Consider the following 24,055-nt stretch of genomic DNA (forward strand, 5'->3'; position numbering starts at 1 on the left):
TGGGAAGCGAAGCGATCTGCCATTTTCACGCAAGAGCGATTGCAAGAAGGAGAAAAGCACGATTTCCTTTACGCATGAGCAGAATATTATTTGTTATTATTTGTTGTTGTAAATGGGAGTTTGATTTCGTTGCCAACAGATAAGTGTCAACTGCTTGAGTATCTCTAGACCTGGCCAGTTTTGGGCTATCAGTACTCTAAGAAACTTGCATGCACTCAAGTCCTGATCACATTCATTGTTTATTGCTAAATCAAGGTACTTTTATACATATTGGTAGCTAAATCATACATCGGAAAATATAGTAGGGAATGCATGTGGTTTCCTTTCTAGTAAACATCCTAATTTGATTGAAAGTGTAAAGCACTATCACACTTACGTTACTTATGTAAATCCTGAGCAGCTAGGTTTGAATAATCATTCCATCCTACACAAAATCCTACCATCGGAAAACACATCTAACTACTTGCTTTTCTGGGTGCACATTTTTGCATGCTTGCTTACACGATAGGGAGCATATTTCTGGTTCCTATCAAGCTAGTAATCGATCTATTGTTGATGCAAGATTATCAAGTCAAGATTCACAAGTGTCATGAATTCTTCAACTTCACTCCAATGTAATAATTCAAGATGGAGGTGAAATGGCAGATGAATGTTAAAAAAAAACTAAAAATATATTGAAAGGTCGCCCCGTCTGCAGATTATGGCAGAACTCGAGGAGATCTCGTGCGTGCAAGGCCGTTTTTAGGCACTTATTTCTTACATATTATTAAAAAAAACTCGTGCTTACACCTGTCATACTCTCCAGACTGGAAGGTCACCCCCTAGTAATACAGGATACGCAAGAACCACAGAATGCCCAAGATTTAGAGTTGGATTCTCCTAACATCGAATGTAACCATTATTTTAAGACACATGGACTATCTGAAGAACAAAACATTGGGTTTGGAAATATAATTGACAAGTTTAAATTTGGAATACATATTTTACACACCTTGAAAAAAAATTGTGCGCTATGCACTTTGGGCTGGTTATTTAAATGGAGTTCAACCAGTCTTTAATAAAGCGGTGTTCTAAGTCATTTGAAGTTTGCCCGGCACTATTATCTAAACACCATTTGTCCAACCTCCTTTCCAGGGTTCTCCCCTACCTGTCCCTAAAGAGCAAGGAGAAAGAACCTGGGAACAAGGTCGCCATTATTTGTCATGAAGAGTTTCATTAAAGCATATAGTGTAGACTAGAAAAGCATTTGTCTTCTTAAATCAATCCAGGGAAGAGATCTGGAGGTCCAAAGATTTCTTAAACCCTTTAAGCCCTAGATCCACATACAAATTCTCCAAACTGATCTCCACACATTTGTTTTAAGAATAGTTGAAAGAATTTGGTTTAACATGAAAGCTTTCACCCTTTGCTAATTAATTTAGTAATTCTCATGTTGATAGGAGAAAATTGATGCTGGTCACCCTTGGGACCTAAAGGGTTAAACCCTGGTCTAAGTTAGAGTTTTCTTAAATAACCGACCCTTTAATTTTCTGGTCGTACATTATTTGTCATCATTAAAGAGACTGAGTTCATCTGGAGAGTTCCCATCACCCATTAAGTCCACTGGGATCAGTTCTTGGACCCAGATTATTCTCTCTCTTTTTCACTCCATTGGAAGATGTCGTAGCTACAGATGAGTTAGTGTGCCATATGTATGCTGATGACAGATCTACATCTACTGTAACTCAGGTAGGCTTCTCTACCCTCTCAATTATGTCGTCAGCCTGGAGTTTCTCCAATTCCGCTTCCAGCTTGGGTCTTACACTGAACGGTATTCTCCTGTGGGCCTGTGCAACCAGTGTTATTACGGGATCACCATGCAAATCTACCTTCACTCCTTCCATCTTTCCGATACTGTGGAACAGATCAGCGTACTCTTTTAACAGATTGCTTGTGATTGTTTCCTCACTTTGGACTGTGTTTGCCACCTTAACAAGGAAGAGCTTTGTACAAGCAATGTCATGACTTGGTGCTCTTCAATGACCTCATGTGCAACCCTGGCAAGACTGAAGTTATTCATCTCTTGTCATAGTATGGCATTTGTGAGATGCAGTGTAATTAGATCTCTGGGCAGTGGTGCCAGTATTTTGCCTATGCCTGCCGCTAAAGATCTTGGAGTGACTACAGACAGTAAGCTGCATTTGAACAGTCTCCTTCAATCTCCTGTCCACACATTTCCAAACTAATTTCTCGTTACCAGCCAACTAGAAGTTTTAAGATTTCTTCTATCTGTAATTACTTGTCAGTTACCAATAACTGTTCTTTTTATCATTGTATGGGGATAGATATTTTCTCCAGTGATAGTAAAATCGACATACATCAGAAAGAACCTCTCTGTAACAAACTTTGTTATTATGCGATCATATTAATTTGCATTAAAGGTGTTAGGTAAACATTATAACTGTGCATGTAGTAATAGAGATCTCTGCTTTTGACTCAGAGCAAGTCCAGAGAGGCTTTGCAGAAACCCCTTCATCAAAGATGTGAAGAAATTGACAAGTTAATTGAGGGTTCCTCTACGCAGGTAATTACTTATTGATCCTTTGATAAAGGAAACTCTCCTGTGACATTACTCCCAGAGTTTCTACATACAAGGAGTCTACTGAAATGCTGCAAATAATAAGTTATTATTTTTATTATCATTATTTAAGTGCTATTAATAACACTGCACAGTCTATAAATAATTGTAATCAAGGTAGCGAAACCAAAATAAATAGAGGATGAATAAGATTTATTATTTTTGAAAACTTTAACAGATTTCACATACAGTTCAATTCAATTCTTTATTTACACCATATAGGACATAATTTCTACACAGTTATATTACAAATAAAATAAAAAAGTATTATGAACATTAAATCTTTAGGGCTAAGAAGTATCATGTGAGCAGTGTCTAAAGTAGCAACAGCTTTCTAGGTGGACACTGCCATCTTTAAATGGCAGGAAAAACAAATGAAATTAAATCATAGAGCCATGCAGAGTGGCAGTAAAATCACATTTGCTTGATCAAGAGATAGTATTTCCATTCTTCAATTTATTGTAGACAGACTGCACTTGCTTCAAACGTTAAGCCAAGTTGTTTAAAACTCAGTTCTAATCCTAGGTCAGCTACAAACTAAACCGGTGTTGTGCCTATCATGCTTTGAAAAACTCAGCCCTGTTCTACAGTAGATCAGAGTTTGAACATTGGGTGTTCTATGGCCAAGAACATGCAGAAAGGATATGCTTTACAATAAAAGATGAAGGGAGCCCAGTGCTCTGAACCTGTCAAATTCAAGGGGGTGCAGAATTTCATTTTTATGAAAAAAAAAATGATCTCTTAATTGTCCAAGAGCAAAAGTAAGATGACAAGTGCCACTGGGTGCACTGCACAGCCCTAGTGTGGTATGACCATGGTGAGCTGTCGGTATTATCAGTACAACGTGAGCCTAAATACTGATTTTTTCCTTTATCTTGCAGAATTTGCATGGCTTTTTTCCACAGCTTCTCAGTAACATCTTTGGCTATTCAGGCAACACAGATTGGGGCCTAAAAACCCTGTCTCGTGATAGTAGAGAGTTTGCCAATGTGCGCAAATTTTTATCCCCTGGTGGTACAGTCTTCAAACTGATAGACTTACTTCAGGCTGATGATCAGCACAGATATGAGTTCTTTATCAGTTGTCTTCCTGTAAGTATGGCTTATCAGATCAATTGAGGTTTGTTGGTACCCCTCCCCTAAGGCACCATTAACACTTACTTCTCACCTAGGGTAAAATTGTGACTTAGGGGAGGGGTAGATGGTCAGTTACCCAGAAACCTCAACTGATCTGGAAATTCTTTGTTGAAGTGTGAAATCTGCTGTTTAAAATACATGTAACAAAGACTTATACATGCAAACATTTCTGTTTTACAGAATGTTTTACCCTTAAGTATTAATGTGACAGCTGTTATTTAGAAGCAATTTTTATGCAAGAAGTGAATTTTGTGAAAGGAAAATTGTAAGCACTGATAATTGAACAGCACAGCTTGCTGAAACTATTGCAATGTATTTGTTGCTTAGCTTTGTTGAATTGCATACAATGTAACTTCAAAACACAGCTGATTTGCATTCTATTCTTAAACAACATGTGAAACAATGAATCATGTGGAGTGACCAGTCAAGTCCAGTCTTGGCCCTGTCTCAAATTTCACTTCCTGTCATACAATGTGCACTGCATGAAAGACGTTGGAAGAGACAGGGCCAGACCTGGATCAGATGCATGGTGGTCAGTGGCATGGTCAAAAGTATTGTTAACAGAAAAATGATGTAATCAAAACTGACTTGTCCAAATCATAGGTGTGACAAATGTTTGCAGTCAAATTCCCAGTTATTATTATGCTGGACATTGTCTGATGATAGGCTATTGTTTTCAGCCTGATATTAGTTAAAGTAACAAACCTTGAACCCGAACTTGGTTTGAGTTTCGTAAAGCTTCAGAACCAGGACATCCAGATCTGACGCTGCAAGTGTTGACCACTCACTGCCACTGCACCTCAAAGAATCACTAGACTTATTTCAGTCAGAGGCATATAACCCCCGAAGCATCCAACTTCCTCTTATCTGTTTAGAACCATGCTGGGGTTTTTCGGCCGTCCAATCAGAAGCACGTAAACTTTTTAGCTCAAATGTGGAATCAGAGGTTTGAAGGCATCCCCATCTAAAAAGTAGCTAATTGTGAATTCTTCAAGTCCTTAAGATGGCTCAATACAGTTTTTTTTTATTGGTTCTCAAGACCAGCACTGGAACAGAGTTATACTCTTCACGGCTATATGCTTCTGTTTTGATAAATAATTATTGTAGGGGCACTTAGAATAAAACCTCCAAGTGACTTCTGATAAATTTCTAGATTCTTCTACCAATTTGTCATGTATGTGTATGTAATTATGTTACAGGCCAAATTAAAATTAAATTCAGGTTCAGTTCTTTTTTTACCCTAGCTTGATTCTCTATTTCCTTCGCCTCTTATCCCTAACTATTCTTGAAATTTACCTTTAACATATTATGGCTCTGCAGATCTAAGAAGAATTTGATAATTTATTATATCAGGACCACTTTGACGCATTTTCCCCATGTCCCTTTAATTTCGTCTAAACCAACAACTTTGATTTTAAAGGGAAATTTGATTTGAAGGCACTGAAAGTACAGAGGCTGTACATCAATCCATGATTTTTGCAAGTCTGTTCTCACTGGTCCCTCTGGGTACTGTGTTGCAGTTACTGTAAATTTTCAGTTATTATTACGATTGTTTCTCTTTCAGTTTCCAACACGAGCATCATTATCAGAAGGTATGATTCCAGTTTTATATCATGACAAAGTACCAATCAGAACTCCAGGAGAAACTATCAATGCTGTTTTACTCAGTATCTTTTTAACATGTCAAGAATCCTCTACTCATGCTGAACTAGTACAGTAATTAACCCCTTCTTCAAATCCTATAGAGACATTGAAAGTACAGTCGACTCCTGATAACTTGAACCTTCACTGTATAGAAATGATCCGAGAGGAAACAAAATTACTTCGAGTTAGTGGGAGGTTTGAGTTATCAAGGGTTCGAGTTACCAAGGGTAAAATTACAGAAAATGTATAAAGGAAATCCAGGGGAAATTGATTTTGATTTGAGTTAGCGCAAGGTTCGAGTTAGCGAGAGTTCAAGTTATAGGAAGTCAACTGTACATATAGTGTGAGTTGCCTCACTTGGTGAAACCAATGATTATCGGATGAGGTTGAGTATCATATAAAGAATTATGCAGATCAAAGAGGGTTTTATCAGCTAAGATGTAAAACAGCCTCAGAGATCTGCATAGCAAAAAGATATTCTTCATAACAAACAAAAGCCAAATCCAACTTGCTTTTCTCAATTGAATTAAATTGTCCATTTTCATAACACCTGCCTATTCATCAGCAGTTTCGGGATATAAAGCGGATGTTTAGTCTAGTGATATTTTTTGAACAGCAGCTGTCATGTGTTGAGTGTTATTTTTGCTTTTCTTATTGCATTTTTAGTGCAGCTATTTTTTCTGTGCAAAACGTGTCAAATCCCCCCCCCCCCCCCCTCGCCCTGCTGTCCCTTTTCCTGTTGATAGTTGTACGCTTGGCAACAATCATACTGATAAAGGCAATTTCAAATAATAATTTTATTGTTAATTGTCTTCCATATTTGTTTATTGCATGCTGGTTATAAAGAATTAGGCAGGGAATTTAAGCTAATCAGAAATCAAGAAATCTTTTTAATGAACAATGGTAACAATAGAGAGTCTTGAAGTAATGGCTGGTTAACATGTGAAATCTTGACTCATGTATACCCTTCCGTGTAATCTGTTTATTAGTTTCCTCTCATCCCTAGGATAGTCCAGTGAAGACCATAAATACTGATGGGCTTTTTGACTATGTAATATTGTAATGATAAGAAGTGTGTTTTGGAAAGAAAGCATATAGATTTTCAGAGTTGCACTTGACTATCTGCTAGATACATTTGAATACTACATGTTTCATTTTGCCTACTACATTGTTTATCAGCAGGCACACAGGGTAAGCTGTCTATTGGAGTGTGAAAATTAATTAAAATTGTAATAGTTATTATTAATATCATTGCTATTATTATTTAATTATGATATAAAAGTGATGGAAAATGGCTGATGCAAGTAAGCAAAATTTTACATTCCTTTGCTTCGACTTCTTTCAACATTATTTAATTTTTGTTTTTTGTTTCAAAAATATATGCTAGTCAAAATAATTTAGTGTTATTAACTTTGAGCTGTACTCATGATTCAAAACACACCAGTATCATAACTTAGACCATTTCCCTTCATGACAATTATTATCCTTGAAGAGGTTTTGATCAGTCTGTACCATGTGCATTCTGCATTATACATTGATTACATTTATTACATATCATAATGATTATTACAGCAGGAATCCAGTGTGAATCCAGCTCAGGACTACCTGTACCTAGTTGTTCTGGACGACTACCTTGACTTCTTCCTCCCTTCAGATGGTTCAGCAATTCCCTTGAACAGCATGAAGGCTAAGACATCTGTTGGATTGGGAAGGAATGTTCCTTCATCTCGGTAAGTCTAATTTTAATTATGTGTGTTAACCTTGTTGTGTATCTGGCTTAAGGTGGCTCAGTAGGGTTTTTCAGGGTCAACACCTCCCAAGTTTGAGCATAAACTACATCGCTATTAACAATAAAGTAAGATTTGGAAAAATTACCACCACAGCTATATGAGTTATAAATGAAAATTTGTTAAGATCAGGGTTACAATGACGTCGGAGTTGTCATAGCAATGATATGACACCATTACATACTTAACTTGCAGCGGTATTTCTCAGCACTGGGAACTGTTCTTCTAAAACTGTTTGTGGGCCAGCTTTTTCCTCTAATAGCCACGTCTATGTTCATGCACTTTAAGCAAAATCTGTAAGATCATTATCGAGATATTTTATTTATGGTTAGAGATATTGTAAAAACTGGACAATCTTGATGTTCAGCCATTATTTGTAGAAAACAAAGCACCTTTTGAAGTGCAATTTCTCAGGCTCATACTAGTTTCAATCTTTCGAAAAACATGTGTGAAAGATCATAGAGATAGCTTTAGCCGATTTCTAGAAAGAAGGATTTGATTAGTATGTATGAAGGCTCTCCGTGTTAGCAGTTTTGTAAACATTTTGGCCCACTTTAACAAATAAGCACTTTCACTACGATTAGAATACCTAAACCAAACTACACCAAAGTGTAACACAGAACCTTGATATGTGATGCTGATCTGATATGATGTTATGTGATATCAAAGCAGCACAGCTTTGCTCTGTAACAAAACTTGCACCAAAAACACCTTTCTTATTTTGTAAACAGGAACTCTATCCATTATGTTTTTCATGCTGGCCCAAGAGCTATCCATGAGTATAGTAAGAACATAGCTTAAAGTCTCTGTGGTACTTGTTCTACAAGTGCTTTATATACATTCTGAAAGGGACAGCATTGAATGTGCTTCCTTGATGTAGTTTGTACTTATGTTATCTCTTTCTTTCTGTCATTTGTCCAGGCATGACTCAAGTCATTATGCAAGAACCCATTATTTTCAAAATCAGTTTAAAGGTTTGATCAAACCCACCCCAGGCAGAGCTAGTCCACCTACCACACATCATGGAATGCTAAATCATGGCTCACAGGAAACCTGGAGATCAGAAACATTTCTTCAAGTTAGTAACAAACAAATGGGGAAGATTCACATTTTCATCAACGTTTTTATGAATAACAAATTTTTAATAATTTATTATATGATACTTATGATATGGTATGATATGTACATATACGATTGGGAACACTTACTCTATAGTTTACTTGTAGTAACTTTGAAATAACAATTATTTCAAAGTTACTACAAGTAAACTTTAGAGTATCTCAATCGTATATGTACATATCATAATATCATATCATAAGTACGTATCATATAATAAATTATTAATGAATATTTTAATCAAAACAATTATTGTTTTGAATGTTTAATGAGTGAATGTTGAATATTAGTGTAAATGTTTGGTATTCTTGAATTTTTTTGGAATAAATTATAATCACTGATTAATGCTTTTGGTGAACTTTCCAGATCCTCATAGAATTCTGGCTAAATCAGAACACAGCAGACTCCATCTCAAGAAATGTTCTTTCACGTGGACAGGTAATTACGTGGCAACTAAATAACCTTTAGGTCAAACTACAAGTGTGTTGAACAGTAATTTGATATAGTCCCAATCTCAACCTTTCTTGGACTTTTCATGTCTCAGAGCATTAGTCCCCAGTTCTATTAATAGAACCGAGGACTAATGCTCTGAATTCTGACACTCGACAAGTCCCGGAAAGGTTTTGATTGCGGCTATATCATATTAATGTTCAAATTTTGCCGTCAGAGTCTAACACAGGGTCTTAAAATTGATAACTATGGTAAGTAGAATTTGCTGCCTTTGTTTTTAATCTGCAAATGGTATTATCTAGTCTTCTTGGACGATAAGGGCAACAAACTGTATGCCCCATCACACATAGCCTACATCACAGACATAATCTAATCCAAGCTAATTATGTCTACAAATTAAAGTAGTGTCCAGATCCTTATTTTGGATGCCTTACAAAGTCAAAATGAATTACCGGGAGAGTGTTTTGGATTTACCATTAAACTGATCGGCCAAATCAACAATGGTTTTTCTAACAATCATGGTGCATACTCAAATCCTGGCGAACAGCTTGGGGCCCAGAACACTTTTTTGGCGCTTGCTTGCAGATGGAATTAACCAGAGGTCTAGTTTCATCTGTGGCGTATGCTACATCTCACAGCTCCACACAGAACTGACTCTTAAGGGACGTGGGCCTGGTGTGTAAAAGGGGTTGATATCAATATTATTGGGATTCAATACTTGTTTCATTTTCTGTCACCATGTCAATTCACTGTGCTAACATTACCAATTTACAGAAGCAAAATCGAGTTACACCATACTTCTTGATAATGATATGGTGCATAATTATTGTTTGATAAACAGTGAAGGATATTTTTTGAATTGTAGGAGTATTTCATGCCAACGTTAGACCATGTGCGAGTGGTGAGGATATTAGTGAAGCATGTCCATTCCTTTGTGTATGCCAAGGGACCTGATATGGATCAACTCTCTGTTCTTCACCCTTATGATGATCTAAGGAGGTAAAATTTTACCATAACAGATAGCCTTGAATCAGAGTATTCAAAAAATGCAGAATTTAAACTTAAGAAAAACCTTATGGCTGAGAAGGTCCCTCCCAAAAAAGCTGTCCTATTTGGGACTTGGATACCCATATTTTTCACATTTTAGAACAAGACAGTAATCAACCTTTACTTCCATAAATTGCATGTGACTGGTACAGAATTAATGCTAATTTAATTCTTTCTGTGGCCAGTGTTAGGATTAATATACTTAACATTTATATACATCCATCATAAAGACATTTCATGCAGTTTAAAAAAAAATCCTTTACAGTGTGGCCATTCCCCTTTGGCAGTTACTGTTACTTTAATTCTATTGTTGTTCAGGGTGTTTCTGTCTTGTGATTCTGTGATTGCAATGTAATTTTGTGACCGCTCCCTCTGTAACCACTCAATATTATGAAACCACCGCAGTTTTGTTGTACTTTCAAAATAATGCTTAATATACTGTCTTTTTTTTAAAAACCCTTTTTAATGTATTGAAAATCAAAATTTGATTGTGGGCTGATAGCACTCTTAGAAGTGAAAGGTTATTTTCATAACCTTTCAAAAATAATCACACAACTATGAATCACAATGAATTAGCGGTACTTGATAAATAGTCTGTGTGACAAAAGGAGACACCAGTTTACTATATGTTGTAGTTAATTTTTATCTGAGGTAATTTTTCTTTTTCTTTTGTTTTTGGGTACAGTAGGCGGGGTAGTGTATGCTAATGAAATTGAAACAAAAGAAAAAGAAAAATTACTCGAGATGAAAAATTAACAACAACAAATATGTATTCCATGCAAAGTTGATTTTACTTTGGCATGGATTGCTGCTTACATTCTTTTTCTTTACTTTTACTTTTTCCTTATCATTTAGGGCCATCATTCCTCAGTTTCTTCAAAAGAAATTATATCATTTTCTACAGCACTGTTTTTCACATTGGCCACTGGACCCCAACTTCAGATATGTGAGTACAAATTATTTTAATTATCCTTTCTATATAAAGAGTCTTTTCACCATCATGTCATCAAATTCTAAAATCAAAATAGCGAGGCCGCTCTGAATTCTTATGTATACCTGGTTGAAGGTGACTGATCACATAGAAGTTTCCAGTCTGTAGAGTCTTTCATTTTGGAAATACAGCATTTTGAATTTCCAAATATTCACAGCGCGTGGCACCACAGTGGTAGCCCAGACAGAGGTGTCTGGTTAAATAAAAGCTCTCTCCTTATGATTTTCAGCGGTTTTTTTCATTTTAAGCAGTACAAATGTGTTTATGCACATATTAATTAGTTTACAAGCAAAAAGAAAGCACTTTTATCACAAAAGTGACCTCTCAGGAAATAGCTCTTATTTGTGATTGGTCACTTTGTAAAAATTCAAGGAGTGAAATTATGGGTAAATTCTGTGTTGTGTAAATGGTAGGGGTGCACATCAAGAGTCGTGTTGAAAAAGTTGTGGGTTTTTTTTTTGTGGAAAATCTGGTCCCTGTTATAATAATTTATCTTGGTCTTTTACTATAGTAATTTATAAAATACTGGTAACTGAGATAGTACGCGCACTCTGATTGGCCAAGAAGCATGTTTAAGTGAGACTATGCAAACACAGTTGATATATCGAGATGTTTTGCTTTCCATGCACTTATCACACAAGCATGAATTTGAAAGAGGTTTTGAGGTGAAAACTGGACAAGTTTACTTTGTTTACCCTTTTTCCTTGTCGGCTGAAACTTGAAAAATCTTTACAAACGTGCTATGTCATTTTTTTTTGCTGACATTTTAAGCAAGAAAAATCCATATTTTTGAAAGCATCTTTTTCGCAAAACAAGAACTGATTATGCGTACAAAACTTTGTGTACAACACTTTGCAACTAGTAAGAATTTCTCTTTCAAAGAGTTTTGTTTTTTTCTCAGAAAAGTAATTTTGTAAAAGCAATAGAAAACTTTTTTCCTATGTTTGCATAGCCTGATATAAACACTCAAGAGGTTGGGAGAATTCTTGACAGTTATGCAAACCCTTGACGTCGTCTCGGGTTTTACATACCTGTCTTGAGCCTCTCTCATTTTTATATCAGGCAATGCAAACACAGAAAACGTTTTCTGCTGCTTCAGTGGCACTTATCGTTCTTATCAGTATATGGAGACAGTAGTAATCAGTGCATGTTGGACTTTTGTCATATATTCCAGGTTTTGGAGACCTGGTTGAGTTACATTCAACCTTGGAGGTATTCAAAAGTTCTCAATGCAACATCCATTGAAAAAGATGATGACTCCAGAGAAATGGCAAGTCCTGTATGGTAAGCAAAATGTTAATTTATGGCCCTTCCAACCTTACTCTCTATCTCTGTTAGGGAAAGACCTCTGGTAACTTAAAATCTCTAATGCCAAGAAGCTCCTGTTACATGAAGTATAGTTACCAGAGGGGACTGGCTATGAAACTGGAAAAAAAGTCAAAGGAGGAAAAAACAATGCGCGGTAATTTTTGCCTGTTGTCCTTCAAAGCATTTTGAAATTAACAAATGAAGTAAAGATGAGGCAATTCACTACTGTTAAAACTTACAGTTAAAAATTCAAGCTTTTGTCCATCAACAGCATGTTTAATTACTGCAAACTAAATGACATAAGTTTTAAAACTCTTTGTCACCTTTTTGGCGTTATTAACCAAAGCATATCAATCACTTATCATTAATTCAACCAACAAGGTAGTATCATGTCATCCTAGTCATCCCAGTCATATCTTAGCCATCCCAGTAGCCCCAGTCATTCCAGTCAATCTTCTCATCCCAGTCATCACAGTCATCCCAGTAATTCCAATCATTCCTAAACATCCCAGTATCCTGGGGCCTGTTTCTCCAAAGTTGTGGTATTCTAGCCATCACAGTCATCCCGCTCAGCCTAGTCATCCTGGTCATCCCTTGTTATTCCACTCATCCTAGCCATCCTCACCCCAGTCACCCTAGTGAAAAATATATTTAAAGAAACAAGCAAAGTTAAATGAGTTGAGGCAAACTCTGCTTCTTGAAATATAACCTTTTATGGTACTATTCTTTTTGTTGAAGTAATGAATACAAAAAAAACTACAAATTACTGAAAAATACTACAAAACACAAAACATCCAAACAAATTTTTATATACTCTACGTGGATTACGACCACACACACAAAAAACAGATTAACATAGAAACATTCACAATGCCATCCAAAAAAAGATAGAGACATTGTTACTTGCAAATTTTCATGAATAATTATAAACTTTCAAAATGTAAAGTTGAGATGGATATGGAGGAGACTCCATCTATGAGCTTACAAATGGCAAAAAATTCTTCTACTGCTTTAAATGTGTAGTTAGTTTGTTTTGCCTGTTCACAGTAATTGTCTTCTTTACTTGATAAAGTACATTGATCTTGGCTTTGTCTCAAACTGCAAACAAAATCTCTCTTATTGTAAAAAATTGTAGTGTTATCTCACATTCACAAGCCAACTCATCTTAGTCATCCTTGGTACTCATTCCAGTTATTTTATTTTCCTTATTTTTCTTTTCTTTTTATTTCTTACTGTCGACTTTTTCAGTTACATTCATCTGTATCACGTGCGTACAGGTGGCTACGCTCTTGTTTTTATCCACCCATTGTGACTGAAAAATTAATACTACATTTTATTATGGTCACTCAGTTCAAATTGGTAGGAAAGCAATTGAATGTTTCCCAAAATGCAAAGAAAAATGAGTCATTAGTAAGTGTGTAGAAGCTACAAATTTCATTGTTTCCAGAAAGTATGAAGATTATAATTTTTTCGTATTAAATTTTTTTTGTTAATTTTTTTGGGGGGAGGGGGTGGGGGGATACTAATTTTATGTTGGTACAAGTACCAAGTTGTCTGGTGTGCAGCTTGCTGTTAATACATTATGATAAGATCCTCAACATGTATTACATTTAATGATTTAGCAGTCTACTTGTATTCTTTTTTCCAGGAAAACATTTGTATTTGAGAACCTGTTGTTCTACTGTGCATTATTGTTTGAGTTTGTGTCACGAGCCTGTCGCTTCAACCTTTGTTCTGCTAAAGATGCTCAGCTGTTGTTTAGAGTTCTGAAGGTAGGGGTTGTTGAATTGTTTTAAGAACCTCTGCAATTCAAACCGCTATGGCAGGGTATTTATATAATGTCTTAAATGAGTCTTTAATAATCTTTCCAAGGCTGGGTGTGCTGTCACTTTGTCAGTCTTTTCTGAGGCCGCCTCTCACCTCGTAGGTGAGGGATAATGTCGCTGTTGGTTCAGCACAATTTTTGTTACACTCGATTTTGGAATTTATGGCAGATAAAGTGCCTGGAAAGAATTAATAGTTATTGCCTATTCTTCCTGGAGGGACTGTTCTTCAGACATTAGAAAACGATTTTAAAAAAAACAGCAGAAAACGTTTGGAAATGATGGAAGAGAGATTGTTATTTCAATGCCAAAACAGTAAAAAATCACTTAAAAAATAGATTGTCGCTGTCAATTCTTTCCTCCTTTTCTGTGGATTGTCAGTGCTTTCTGAGAAGATTGTTGCCATTTTCGGGGGGCCATGACACCTGTTGCTTCCTCCCCTTGGAAGGCCTCTTTAATTTAATGTCCTGTTAGAACAAGGACTAGAACCCTCAGAGATCTTAATGTTATTAGTATTAATAATTTCCTAGGTTGGCCTTGAAAATTACATTTTATGGTGATTTTGTGTTATGTTATTTCTCGTGAAAAAAAAAACTGCCCAACCTTGGGGATAATAAAAAAATATTTTTGGAATATCTGAGGATACATGCACCGTTCATGCATACAAGGAACTATTTTCTATGTTTTCTACTGTCTGATCTGTTAATGGAATTTTGCTTTCTTTCACTGTAAACTCCATAGCTTGCAATGAAACTACGATTTAATGAAGTATGCCATCATTAGTAATTCTTAATAGGCCTCTGTCTTAGCTTACTTTCTTTTTTATCAGGTATTTGCTCAACCGCATTTGGTGGAAATGGTTGAAGAAGGTGTGTATTTCTATTATAATAAGGACGATGACAGCCGTAAGGCATCACTAATAAAATGTATTTGCGTTCTTTCAAACTTCATCATTATTATTCCATCCCATTTAACTTGTCGGTGTAGGCAAAATTAAGGTTTTTTCAAGCTGCATAATTTTTTTTTCGCTAACATTTTCCTAGCCTTTGGACACAAACATATTTCTGGTTGTCACTTTGGAGAGAAGTGATGACCATAAATAAGTCTCTATCCACAGGCTAACATTTTCCTTGCATGAATTTTTTTAGGGCTACTCCGTGTCCATGAATTTTTTTCATAAGATTTTCCATTGCACAAATATTTTTTTGTACATAACCCGGCCCCCATAACTTTTCTAATTGTCTGTCCCTTATTAGCAATGCCCTACTCTTTGCGGTTACTTCTACAAATAAATTTTTACCTGGAGACATTATTTAATACCTGAAACAATACTTGCAAGGCATCATTTCTCCCGTATGAAAAATATTTGCAGAGACAACAAACTAAGAGAATTCTATTTTAAACTCTTACACGGAATTGTCGTCCCAAAAGAGAACTGTTCACGTATGGTATTGCAGAAAATGCGCTTTGTCCTTACTGCAGACAAAATGATTCAATAATTCATACTTTTTGTAACTGCCACTGGACCAAGTGGTTTTTTTCAGAAGTAATCAAATGGTTCAACGTCGAGAATGCCACCTCCTTTGCGCCATCCTCAAGTGAATTAATTTTTGGTCTTAATAATGACAGAAAGAATCAAAGCTCTTCGTCAATTGTCAAAAAGCTCGATTTTACTCTTTTGTTTGCTAAATATTACTTGTACATAAATAAGTTAGCTCCTAAGGATTTATCTTTGGATGAATTTAAGGCTAAAATCAGTTGGAGATACGATTTCGAAAAAAGCCCGTCCTTCAATTAGTTAGTAAGTATCCATCTTACCGGAATAATCTGTTAATTAGCAGGTCTATCATTATTGTGCGTATTATTACAACTGCTGTACTATCTTTCTCGTCTTTATGTAATTTTGATCCAATCTGTAATATCGATATATACTTTCTTTAGTTTTAAATTTTGCAACTGTAATATATGTTTTGTCAATAAACGTAAAATTATAAAAAATATATATATATTTAATGGAGCCTTAAGAACGTGATTTTTCTCTGTTTTAGGAGAGAAGGCTTATTTAATGCCGTCAGGGAGTCACCGTAACACCCCTCTGACAAGCCTTGGTACACCCAGCTCAATAATCAAGAGTCATATAATGGACCTAGAAGGACCATCATACTCATTCAGGTCACTCTTCCATCTGCCTGGAGCAACCAAGGTCAGGTTTTCAACTATGTTATTTCAGCTCTTTCTTATTGCTACATTTATTTTTGGTTAATGTTTTGGCATTTTGTGTCATCCTTCATGTGAGGCAGTCGTTCTACCCTCCAGCCTCCTTTAAGGGGTAATAATTCTGATTTCTTTGTGTTCTGCCGCATAGATGGGTGAGCTTCACTCAAGAGTGTTAGCCGCGCTCGATGAGGCTACCAACAAGAACCAATCTCAGCAGTCACCTGAGGACAATGAAGGCTTTTTTGCTGTCTTCATGAGAGCCCTCAGAAGTGACACGTCCCACGGAAGTGAATTTGATAGAAATGCTGAGGAGGGAACACTTGTTTCGTACCTGAAAAAAAACTGCGAGTTTATTTCAAAGATTATTAGAGTAAGTAGACACCTAACCTTGAGACTTTCATTATTGTGGGGTAATGTTTACAGTGCTACTACTCGAACCGGCGCACTTGGAAGAAGATTATCCAATCACAACGGTTTTCGAAAACAAAAGATACTCAAGTTTTTTTGCAAACAGACCAATTACTTTTATGAATTTGAGGGCTATTTCCTGAGAGGTCAGGCAAGTTCAAACTTACCCAAAGCACAGGGATGAAGCAAAAGTGTTTTGACCCTCGGTCGTTGTCGCCCGCAGTCTGTGACCTTCGTTTATTACTAGTATTTTTGTTTTGGCCATTGTAGATTTTAGCACCATTAGTAGCCTGTTGCAGGTGTTCCCTCGTTTTTTTTCCCCTTATTTTCCCCACGTACAATTTTTAACTTGCTCCCCACCGTCTGAACACCGCGCTCTACTATCTGAACGCCTGGAACAGGCTACAGCATTAGCCGCAGCTTAAACAGTGCCAATGCACATTGTGCTGAAGCTATGAAAATCACACCCATCATTCGCCACTTTTACATTGCCGATAATACACTTTTTTTGGATCAATGTAGGTTTGTGGGGAACTTCCCACCTACCCCTCCCCTTTTCCAACGTTAGCACTTACTTCTAACTTAGAGCAACATGTTGGATTAGGGGAGGGGGAGGTGGGTAGTTTACCTTTCCCCCCCTCCCCCCCCCCCCCCAAAAAAAAACATGCATAGCAAAATTGTTTTTGCCTACTTTTGGAATAACTGCAATACACAGGAGAAATTGAAAACAATTCTTATGCAAAATTATTTGGGGGTAAACTAGGTCCATTATGGGAAATCTGGAAGTGGCCAATTTTAATACTTCGTAGGGTTCCCTATCCTTGACCATCTCAAAAACTAATATTTTTGTCTTTAGTCTGCAGATTCTATTGATGGCAGTATATTAAACAGTTCTATTCAATGGGAGACAACTTCACCTGGTGCTGTAAAGAGGAATGTGTCATTTGCTAGTAACCAGTCTTCCTTGCCAGATCATGTTGAAACTGATAATGGGCCTGTACCCACTCCCCTCGGACGGTATCAAGTAGGTCCAATTTTCCTGTGCTTTTGGCTATGTTCACACGATACCGGATAGCTTTTCATGGCGCCACGAACAACTATTCGCAGGAACATATAACCCGGAGTGAGTAACTCCCATACTAGGCCTATGTCATGGCGTTTTTGCGGACCAGTTTATTTTTAGACATTTTAGGGCACTTTTCCCCGCGAAAACAGAATCTCCACCAAGTCTTTGAGCGCATTCGAAGTATAAAAAGGAAACCTAAACGTTATTAAAAGGTAGCCTGTTCACAGACCCTCTATTTTCTCTTGAAAGTACGTCGAGCGCGGGTGATAAAATGTAAACCGCAAGAGATTTATTGACCGCCAGCGCAAGGGGGTATATTTTTCTTTCTCGCGCGCCTTCTTCGCTCGCGAGCTCGCCGATGTTTTTGAAAAGAAAAATAAAACAGCGTCTGTGTACAGGCTATTAAAAGGCAAAAAATGTCATTTTTAGGTCTGTAGGTTTTGCTGACTGGTTTGTGGAATTTAAAAGATATTCAAAATTGGCGCCAAAAACGTTCTTAAAATAAACTGGTCCGTGAAAACGCCGTGACACGAGCGCATGGAAGCTGCTCACTCCGGGTTATGGGCTCCTGCTATTCGGTATGGTGTGAACAGCAACGGCCGGGGTAGGATGCTTCCCAGCCGTTCTTTGTGTCGTCACGCAACACTTCTTCTCCTCCTTTTTCTCCTCCTCGTCCCCCTCTAGGTGCACTAAATTCTGGTTCTCAATCCTTAATACTGTTTTCGGTCTCAGTTGGATGCGGTCCTCGTTCCAACTTACTTCCGCGACGGGCCGAATAGGTGTTCACACTACACCAAAGTATGGCACAAAACCAATCCGATACGTGACGCCCCACTTTCAAGGTCGGCACGACGCAGCTTCGCTCCGTCATAAAAATAGCGCCGCCACAACCGTTCTACTTCTTTGTCGCGTCCAAGTTTCAAATAAACGCCGCCCGCAAATAAGCACCGCCCTTGAGTAAGCGTCAAATTTGAGGCGTGAAAAATGAAATAAGCACCGCGGCGCTTATGAGAGTGAATACTGTATCTCCTAGCCATAGTCAATTCAGTCATTATTTGATTCTACGATTTTCATCGCACTTGTCATCCCTTAGACGGACATTTTTGTTTTTCTAGATGATAAATGGCCTTCGCAAGTTTGATGTCAAATACAGTGGTGATCCTGAACTTCGACCAATCTGTAGTTATGAAAATCCAGCATTGGTGCGCCTACTGTACAAGCTGTCCACACATTTAAATGAAAAGGTACATGTTATCTTCAGACTTAAGCTAAGTGCAAACGGACGCAACAACTCCCAACATTGTTGGCCCAACAATTTTGGGAGTTGTTGCGTCTGTGTTGGCAGTGGTGTGCAAACGGATGCAACAAGTCCCAACAATATTGGTACCTGCAGTGCATCGTGGGAAGGATACAACCCCTAAGACTTTGGAGACCATGTGTCATGCGTGTGCTTGGCCCCAACAATGTTGGAAGAGCTGTGCAAACGGATCCAACATTGTTGCGCTACGCTTCAGCGATCACGGGACAAAGGAAATGTTGGGAGTTATGGGCTCAAACATTTGACCGCCTTCAAACTTTGCGCTACAACGCCCAATAACATGCAACAGGGTGTGCAAACGAACGCAACATGTAACATCCAACAATAGGGAGTTACGCAACGACGACGGCGACAGCAACGAGAACGGCAAAAAAGCAATAGGTTTAGACATTAGCAAAACAACAACTTCTGCTCGTGCATCACGTTTTTTTGTACATTTTTCTGCCGTCGTTGCACGACTACAACGTGAAACTGCCTAATTTCACGTTTTGTCGAGAACGGAAACAATAGAGAACAACTTTTTTTTTCTTTTCCTGAACTTTGATGCAGTCCTTTAGAATTCAACTCCAAAAAAATTTAACATTTGACGAATTAAACGAGATGGAGTAAGCGCGATTAAGTTTGAGGCAGCGGAAATTCACTTTTTAACTTTCACTTTTTGCGAAATAGTACTTAAATTGGAAACCAACAACAGTCAAACCCAGTTAATACGGACTCTGATGGGGGCCTAGAAAGTGCCTGTTCTTGCGGAGTTTGACTGTAGCAGCTCTCTCTAAAGATACCAAAAAGAGAAAAGAACATATTAAAGAGATTTCGTGTAGTACCAACTTACCAACATACAATATGAACCTCGTTACCAGGTTGTCTCCTACTCGTGATCCAGAGAGAACCCCGGGAACGAGGTTGGACCTCCGATACAGCGTGGTCCTTTTTTATAAGGGAAACATTTCCCAGTCTCCTTGCTGTTTATTATATCAGAGTCACTTTTTTTATAACCTGAAAGAATGTTCAGCCAGTATTACATGTATACACCCACTGACATGTTCTTTTCTGTTTTTAGTTTGGACAAACTTTGGAGAAGACGTACACAACTTCAAGACTCTTCAGAAGTGTCGCCTGTTATCTATCCCCGGCCTTGAAGAAAGCTTCTCTCCCCACTCCCTCAAATCACCCCTCAACCTCCCCACTCCACTCCCCTCAGAGGCAATTGGAGCCACAGATTAGTCTTCGGTTTCTTGCATCCTACAGGACTTTGATTTATCTGTTTATATTTTGGCTTTTTTGCCGGATTACCTCCTTGAACACTTTGCTAGTGGTTTTACTGTGGATTTTGTTGTTGGCTGTGATGCTATTGTACCATTTGAGACCTCGTTATGAAAAAAACAAGTGAATACTTATTTCAACTTAAGAGAGAGGAAGCAGAGCTTCATGTCTTCAGAGAACTTGCCAAAATGATAGGGAGTTAAACAGATCCAAACTGTTCTTTTTATTTAGTGTTTTCTCGTCTTTGTTAAGATTCTTATTTTATTACCATTGTTGTCGCTGTTAAATCATACCTTCCAACATCATAATCAGTAGTCTCCTTCGTAGCCACTGAGGGCGGAGTCACGCAAGCTCCCTGCCCCGCTTGCGTGACTCCGGCCCGCCTTTGTCATGGTCATCGCCGTCATCGTCCTTTATATCGAACCGAATAAATGACCAGCGCCCCGTGTTTGCTTGTTCGCTCAGTTGGTACAGCGCTGTACCGGTATCACAGAGGTCAAGGGTTCGAATCCCGCACATACCTGAATTATTTCATGCTTTCTTTGCAATGATCTTCTTTACAATTCATTCGTCATCCCGCAATTCTAATATTTGACATTCGCATATTCATTACTTCATTAACCCTTTAAGCCCCAGTATCCACATGCAAATTCTCCAGACTGATCTCCATACATTTCTTTTAAGAATAGTTGAGAGAATTTGGTTTAAGATCAACGCGTTCTCCCTTTGGTTATCAATTTAGTAATTCTCATAACCTTTACGCTTGATGATCTGCTGATGTTATTAGGAGAAAATTGATGTTGGTCACTCTTGGGACCTGAAGGGTTAAGGAGCTTAAGCAAGGGCGTTTTTGAGCGACGTACTTCAACAGGAAGTGACACCTTTTCCCTTTAACTATGTCTTAAAGCTACCACATTTGGTTTGTAAAGTGTCTTTACTGGGGCTGTTTACTCTTATATAGAACATTTGCCCGAAAATGTGGCCAAAACCAGGGCCCAAGGATGCATTAAGTCCATTTCCGGTTGATGTCTGTCATCACTGTCGTCGTCATTATCATTACATTCATTGTTGTTTTTATCTGCATGACCATTGCATTCCAGCTCATTGTAGAAGAACACTAATATTGTCTTAACTAGCCCTTTGTATCGTGCGAACTTTATTGCAGTAGAGAATTTAGCCGAGTGGGTAAGTTTATTCACTAAATATAACTGGGCAACGGGGGTATGGTATTCAAGGCATCAAAATGGTACCAGAGACCATAGTGTTGCGGTGGGCTTTACATGATGAACTAGCCCCCAGGGTTCTCTCTCTCGCCTCGGGAGAGAACCCTGGGACCGAGGTCTGAATTTGACAGGATTGGCGAGCGCGATCGGATGATGAGTTCGTAGACAAAGTCGTTTTACTCCCCAAAACATTTTTTCTTTTTACTGAGAGTTTTAACGGAGGTTGTACAAGTCCTGATTTTGTGAATACTGACAATTTTTATTATCCCACATCAGGAGCCCCTCCTGCCCACATCTTAGTCAAATTTACCTTTTAGTGAAAAATGTATGAAAACAAAATTTGTTTTTAAGTATTTTTCTTTTTTATAAACTACTAGAGAGTTGAAAATGTTATACTGGAAAAAAAATGGATTGGTTTCAAAGGTAAAGAGGGGGAAAAAATGAAAAGGAAACCGTAGTCGGCAGGATTCGAACCTGCGCGGGGAGACCCCAATGGATTTCTAGTCCATCGCCTTAACCACTCGGCCACGACTACTTGGTTGTTGGGAAGGCCGATTTTTAAATATTTAAATGACCAGATGAGGTGACTTGTGGAAACTGCTAATATTTGCCTTTAAAATAACATCTAATCATAGGGACAAAACACATCGATTTAAAACATGAATGATACTTGTTACATTCTGTTACTTAGGCACGTCATGTTTTACGAAACGACTTCATTTGCCATCAACCACAGTTCGTGCCCAATCCTCATCTTCCGCGGTCACCGAGCGTGGCACACGCGAGAATGATTTCTAGATTTTGGCATTTTAGGCAATAAGTTATTATTTTACCCTTCCCTTCATTTATGAAAGAAGTGTATACAACCTGAGATTTTTCCTGGGTTTAAAGAATGGGAAACCAGACTAATGTTGCCCTGCGGATGAAAGGATCAGACCAGAGCCGATCAAGGTAGAGCATGTTATGCGAGCGTGCCTCTCGTCGTATAAGAAGCGATATATTCATTGACTTACAAGCTATGAAAAATTGAAATTCAACTTAAGGCATATTGGCGCTTAATTTTAGGGCTGCAGATTGAAATTAAAAGATCATTATATAAAAAGATAAAACAGGGATATTCATACAAGGTGGGGGAGGGGGAGGGGGTGTCAAAATGTCAAGGTTTCGCTATTCGTAAACTATACACTGTTTTTAATAAGGATTCGTACTTCTTTTCCGACCCAGGCTGATTACTCGTTTTTTTTCCTGATGTTTATATGGTGAAAATGTTTTTTTGGAGAATTCTTAGATCGTGCTGCATACCATATATATGTGTTGAATCAGTCAAGAGAGAACTGAATATCTTGTCGTGATTAACACACCGTTTTTCGAAATGTCATAAACGTCGAACATTTAGTCGGTGCAGGCTTTTATAGTTGTATTAGCTACTAATTGATCTAGTAGAAAACATATAATTTTATTGCACTTGTAAAAAGAGACCACAAAAAGAACACAAAAGTTTTATTTAAAAAATATTAGCCTTGAAATTTCAACCTTGATATTCTTATAAAATAAGTTCCTATATAAAAAAAAATGAGTTCACTCTCAAAAATCCACAGATGTCCAATACTCACCACTTGTCCAAGTCGTAAAATCTAAGACTCAAGTGGTACGAGTCGCCAAGCGACGACTCGCACCACTACAAAGGCCTCCTCTCGACAACTGTGCTCTCAATTAATTTTTCGGTGTCGTTTCATAAGATGCTGTTGAATTCTCTCTAATCTTTTCAATTCCTTTCGGATGAGATGTGATAAGAATATGGATATACCGTGCATGATCGATTTTAAAAATTATTTCAAAGGGCTATGTTGCGGAAAGAAATTCTTGCATTACCAAAGGCTGGAAAGAACATTCTAAGGGACTGTTCACATGTAGCTTGGGGACGCCAGGTAGGTGAGGTAAGCCGCAATGAGTCACCCCACTTATCATGTAAACATGAGAGATTATATCGACAGGCGGGTTACCTCACCCTCCTTGGGTCCCCACTTCCATGCCCACCTCCCATTAAAGCTGAACAGAAAAACACGAGCCTTGAAGACGCGTTGATCGATTTTAACCAAAAAGAAGAGTTTCCACCGGCCGTCACACGTGCGGGGTATACGGAGCGTGCAGTATTTCCGCCTTTTTCGTAAGCTCCATTACCAGCTGCTGTTCGGGAAACCAGCCAGCGCTCCTCCCCCGAACCCGAGAGAGCGGAGGAAATAGAGCCTAGCCTTTTCTAGGTTCAAGCAACTGTTATTTTATCTTAGTAAGCATAGAAGTCTCACTGTTAAATTTTATCTCTTAAATTCACTTCCAATGAAAAACTGTGCAAGAACCTAAGTGCTGTCCACAGCAAATAGAAGAAAAACTCGGAAATTGGTTTTCAGGAGACATTTTCGGTGTTCTACTGTACCAGGTGGGAACTTGTGGCCTGTTTTATTTTGATGTTTCATGCTACGTTCACACGGCACCCGACAAATGTTTGACCGGCTAAAAAATTTGACCGGATACTTCAGTTCACACGGTACCGTTCAATATTTTCACTCTGTTCATACGGAACTTTTATCGGCTAGGCATCTTAAGGTTCCTAGTGAACGCAACACCCAAATGTTGAATTTTC

The 24,055-nt window shown here is 37.9% G+C and overlaps 1 protein-coding gene and 1 non-coding gene across 2 annotated transcripts; one reads left to right on the forward strand and one right to left on the reverse strand.

Annotated features, from left to right (window-relative positions):
* The first annotated feature begins 1,689 nt into the window (after positions 1-1,689).
* On the forward strand, positions 1,690-20,461 carry LOC140953176 (sphingomyelin phosphodiesterase 4-like). Its single transcript, XM_073402676.1, has 18 exons — positions 1,690-1,728; positions 2,459-2,563; positions 3,499-3,708; positions 5,318-5,420; positions 6,527-6,588; positions 6,970-7,127; positions 8,106-8,262; positions 8,667-8,738; positions 9,616-9,749; positions 10,653-10,743; positions 11,963-12,072; positions 13,745-13,868; positions 14,749-14,788; positions 15,968-16,122; positions 16,285-16,506; positions 17,401-17,568; positions 18,726-18,854; positions 19,989-20,461. Exons 1-18 carry the CDS (start codon positions 1,690-1,692, stop codon positions 20,316-20,318), a joined length of 2,409 nt encoding a protein of 802 aa, XP_073258777.1. The 3' UTR covers positions 20,319-20,461.
* Positions 20,462-21,867: 1,406 nt separating this feature from the next.
* Trnas-aga (transfer RNA serine (anticodon AGA)) lies at positions 21,868-21,949 on the reverse strand. The gene has a single exon. It is a non-coding gene; the product is annotated as a tRNA-Ser (tRNA).
* Between the last annotated feature and the right edge of the window lie 2,106 nt (positions 21,950-24,055).

This window comes from Porites lutea, chromosome 11, assembly GCF_958299795.1.
Source record: "Porites lutea chromosome 11, jaPorLute2.1, whole genome shotgun sequence".
NCBI classification, from domain to species: Eukaryota; Metazoa; Cnidaria; class Anthozoa; order Scleractinia; family Poritidae; genus Porites; species Porites lutea.

What these genes read in the sequence shown, in the direction of transcription:
- LOC140953176 (XM_073402676.1), top strand. Translation starts at nt 1,690, where the DNA reads ATGTATGCTGATGACAGATCTACATCTACTGTAACTCAG. An exon ending in CTACATCTACTGTAACTCAG is followed by an intron (nt 1,729 to 2,458) that starts GTAGGCTTCTCT and finishes ATGTAGTAATAG; the next exon opens with AGATCTCTGCTTTTGACTCA. An exon ending in TATCAATGCTGTTTTACTCA is followed by an intron (nt 5,421 to 6,526) that starts GTATCTTTTTAA and finishes ACTATCTGCTAG; the next exon opens with ATACATTTGAATACTACATG.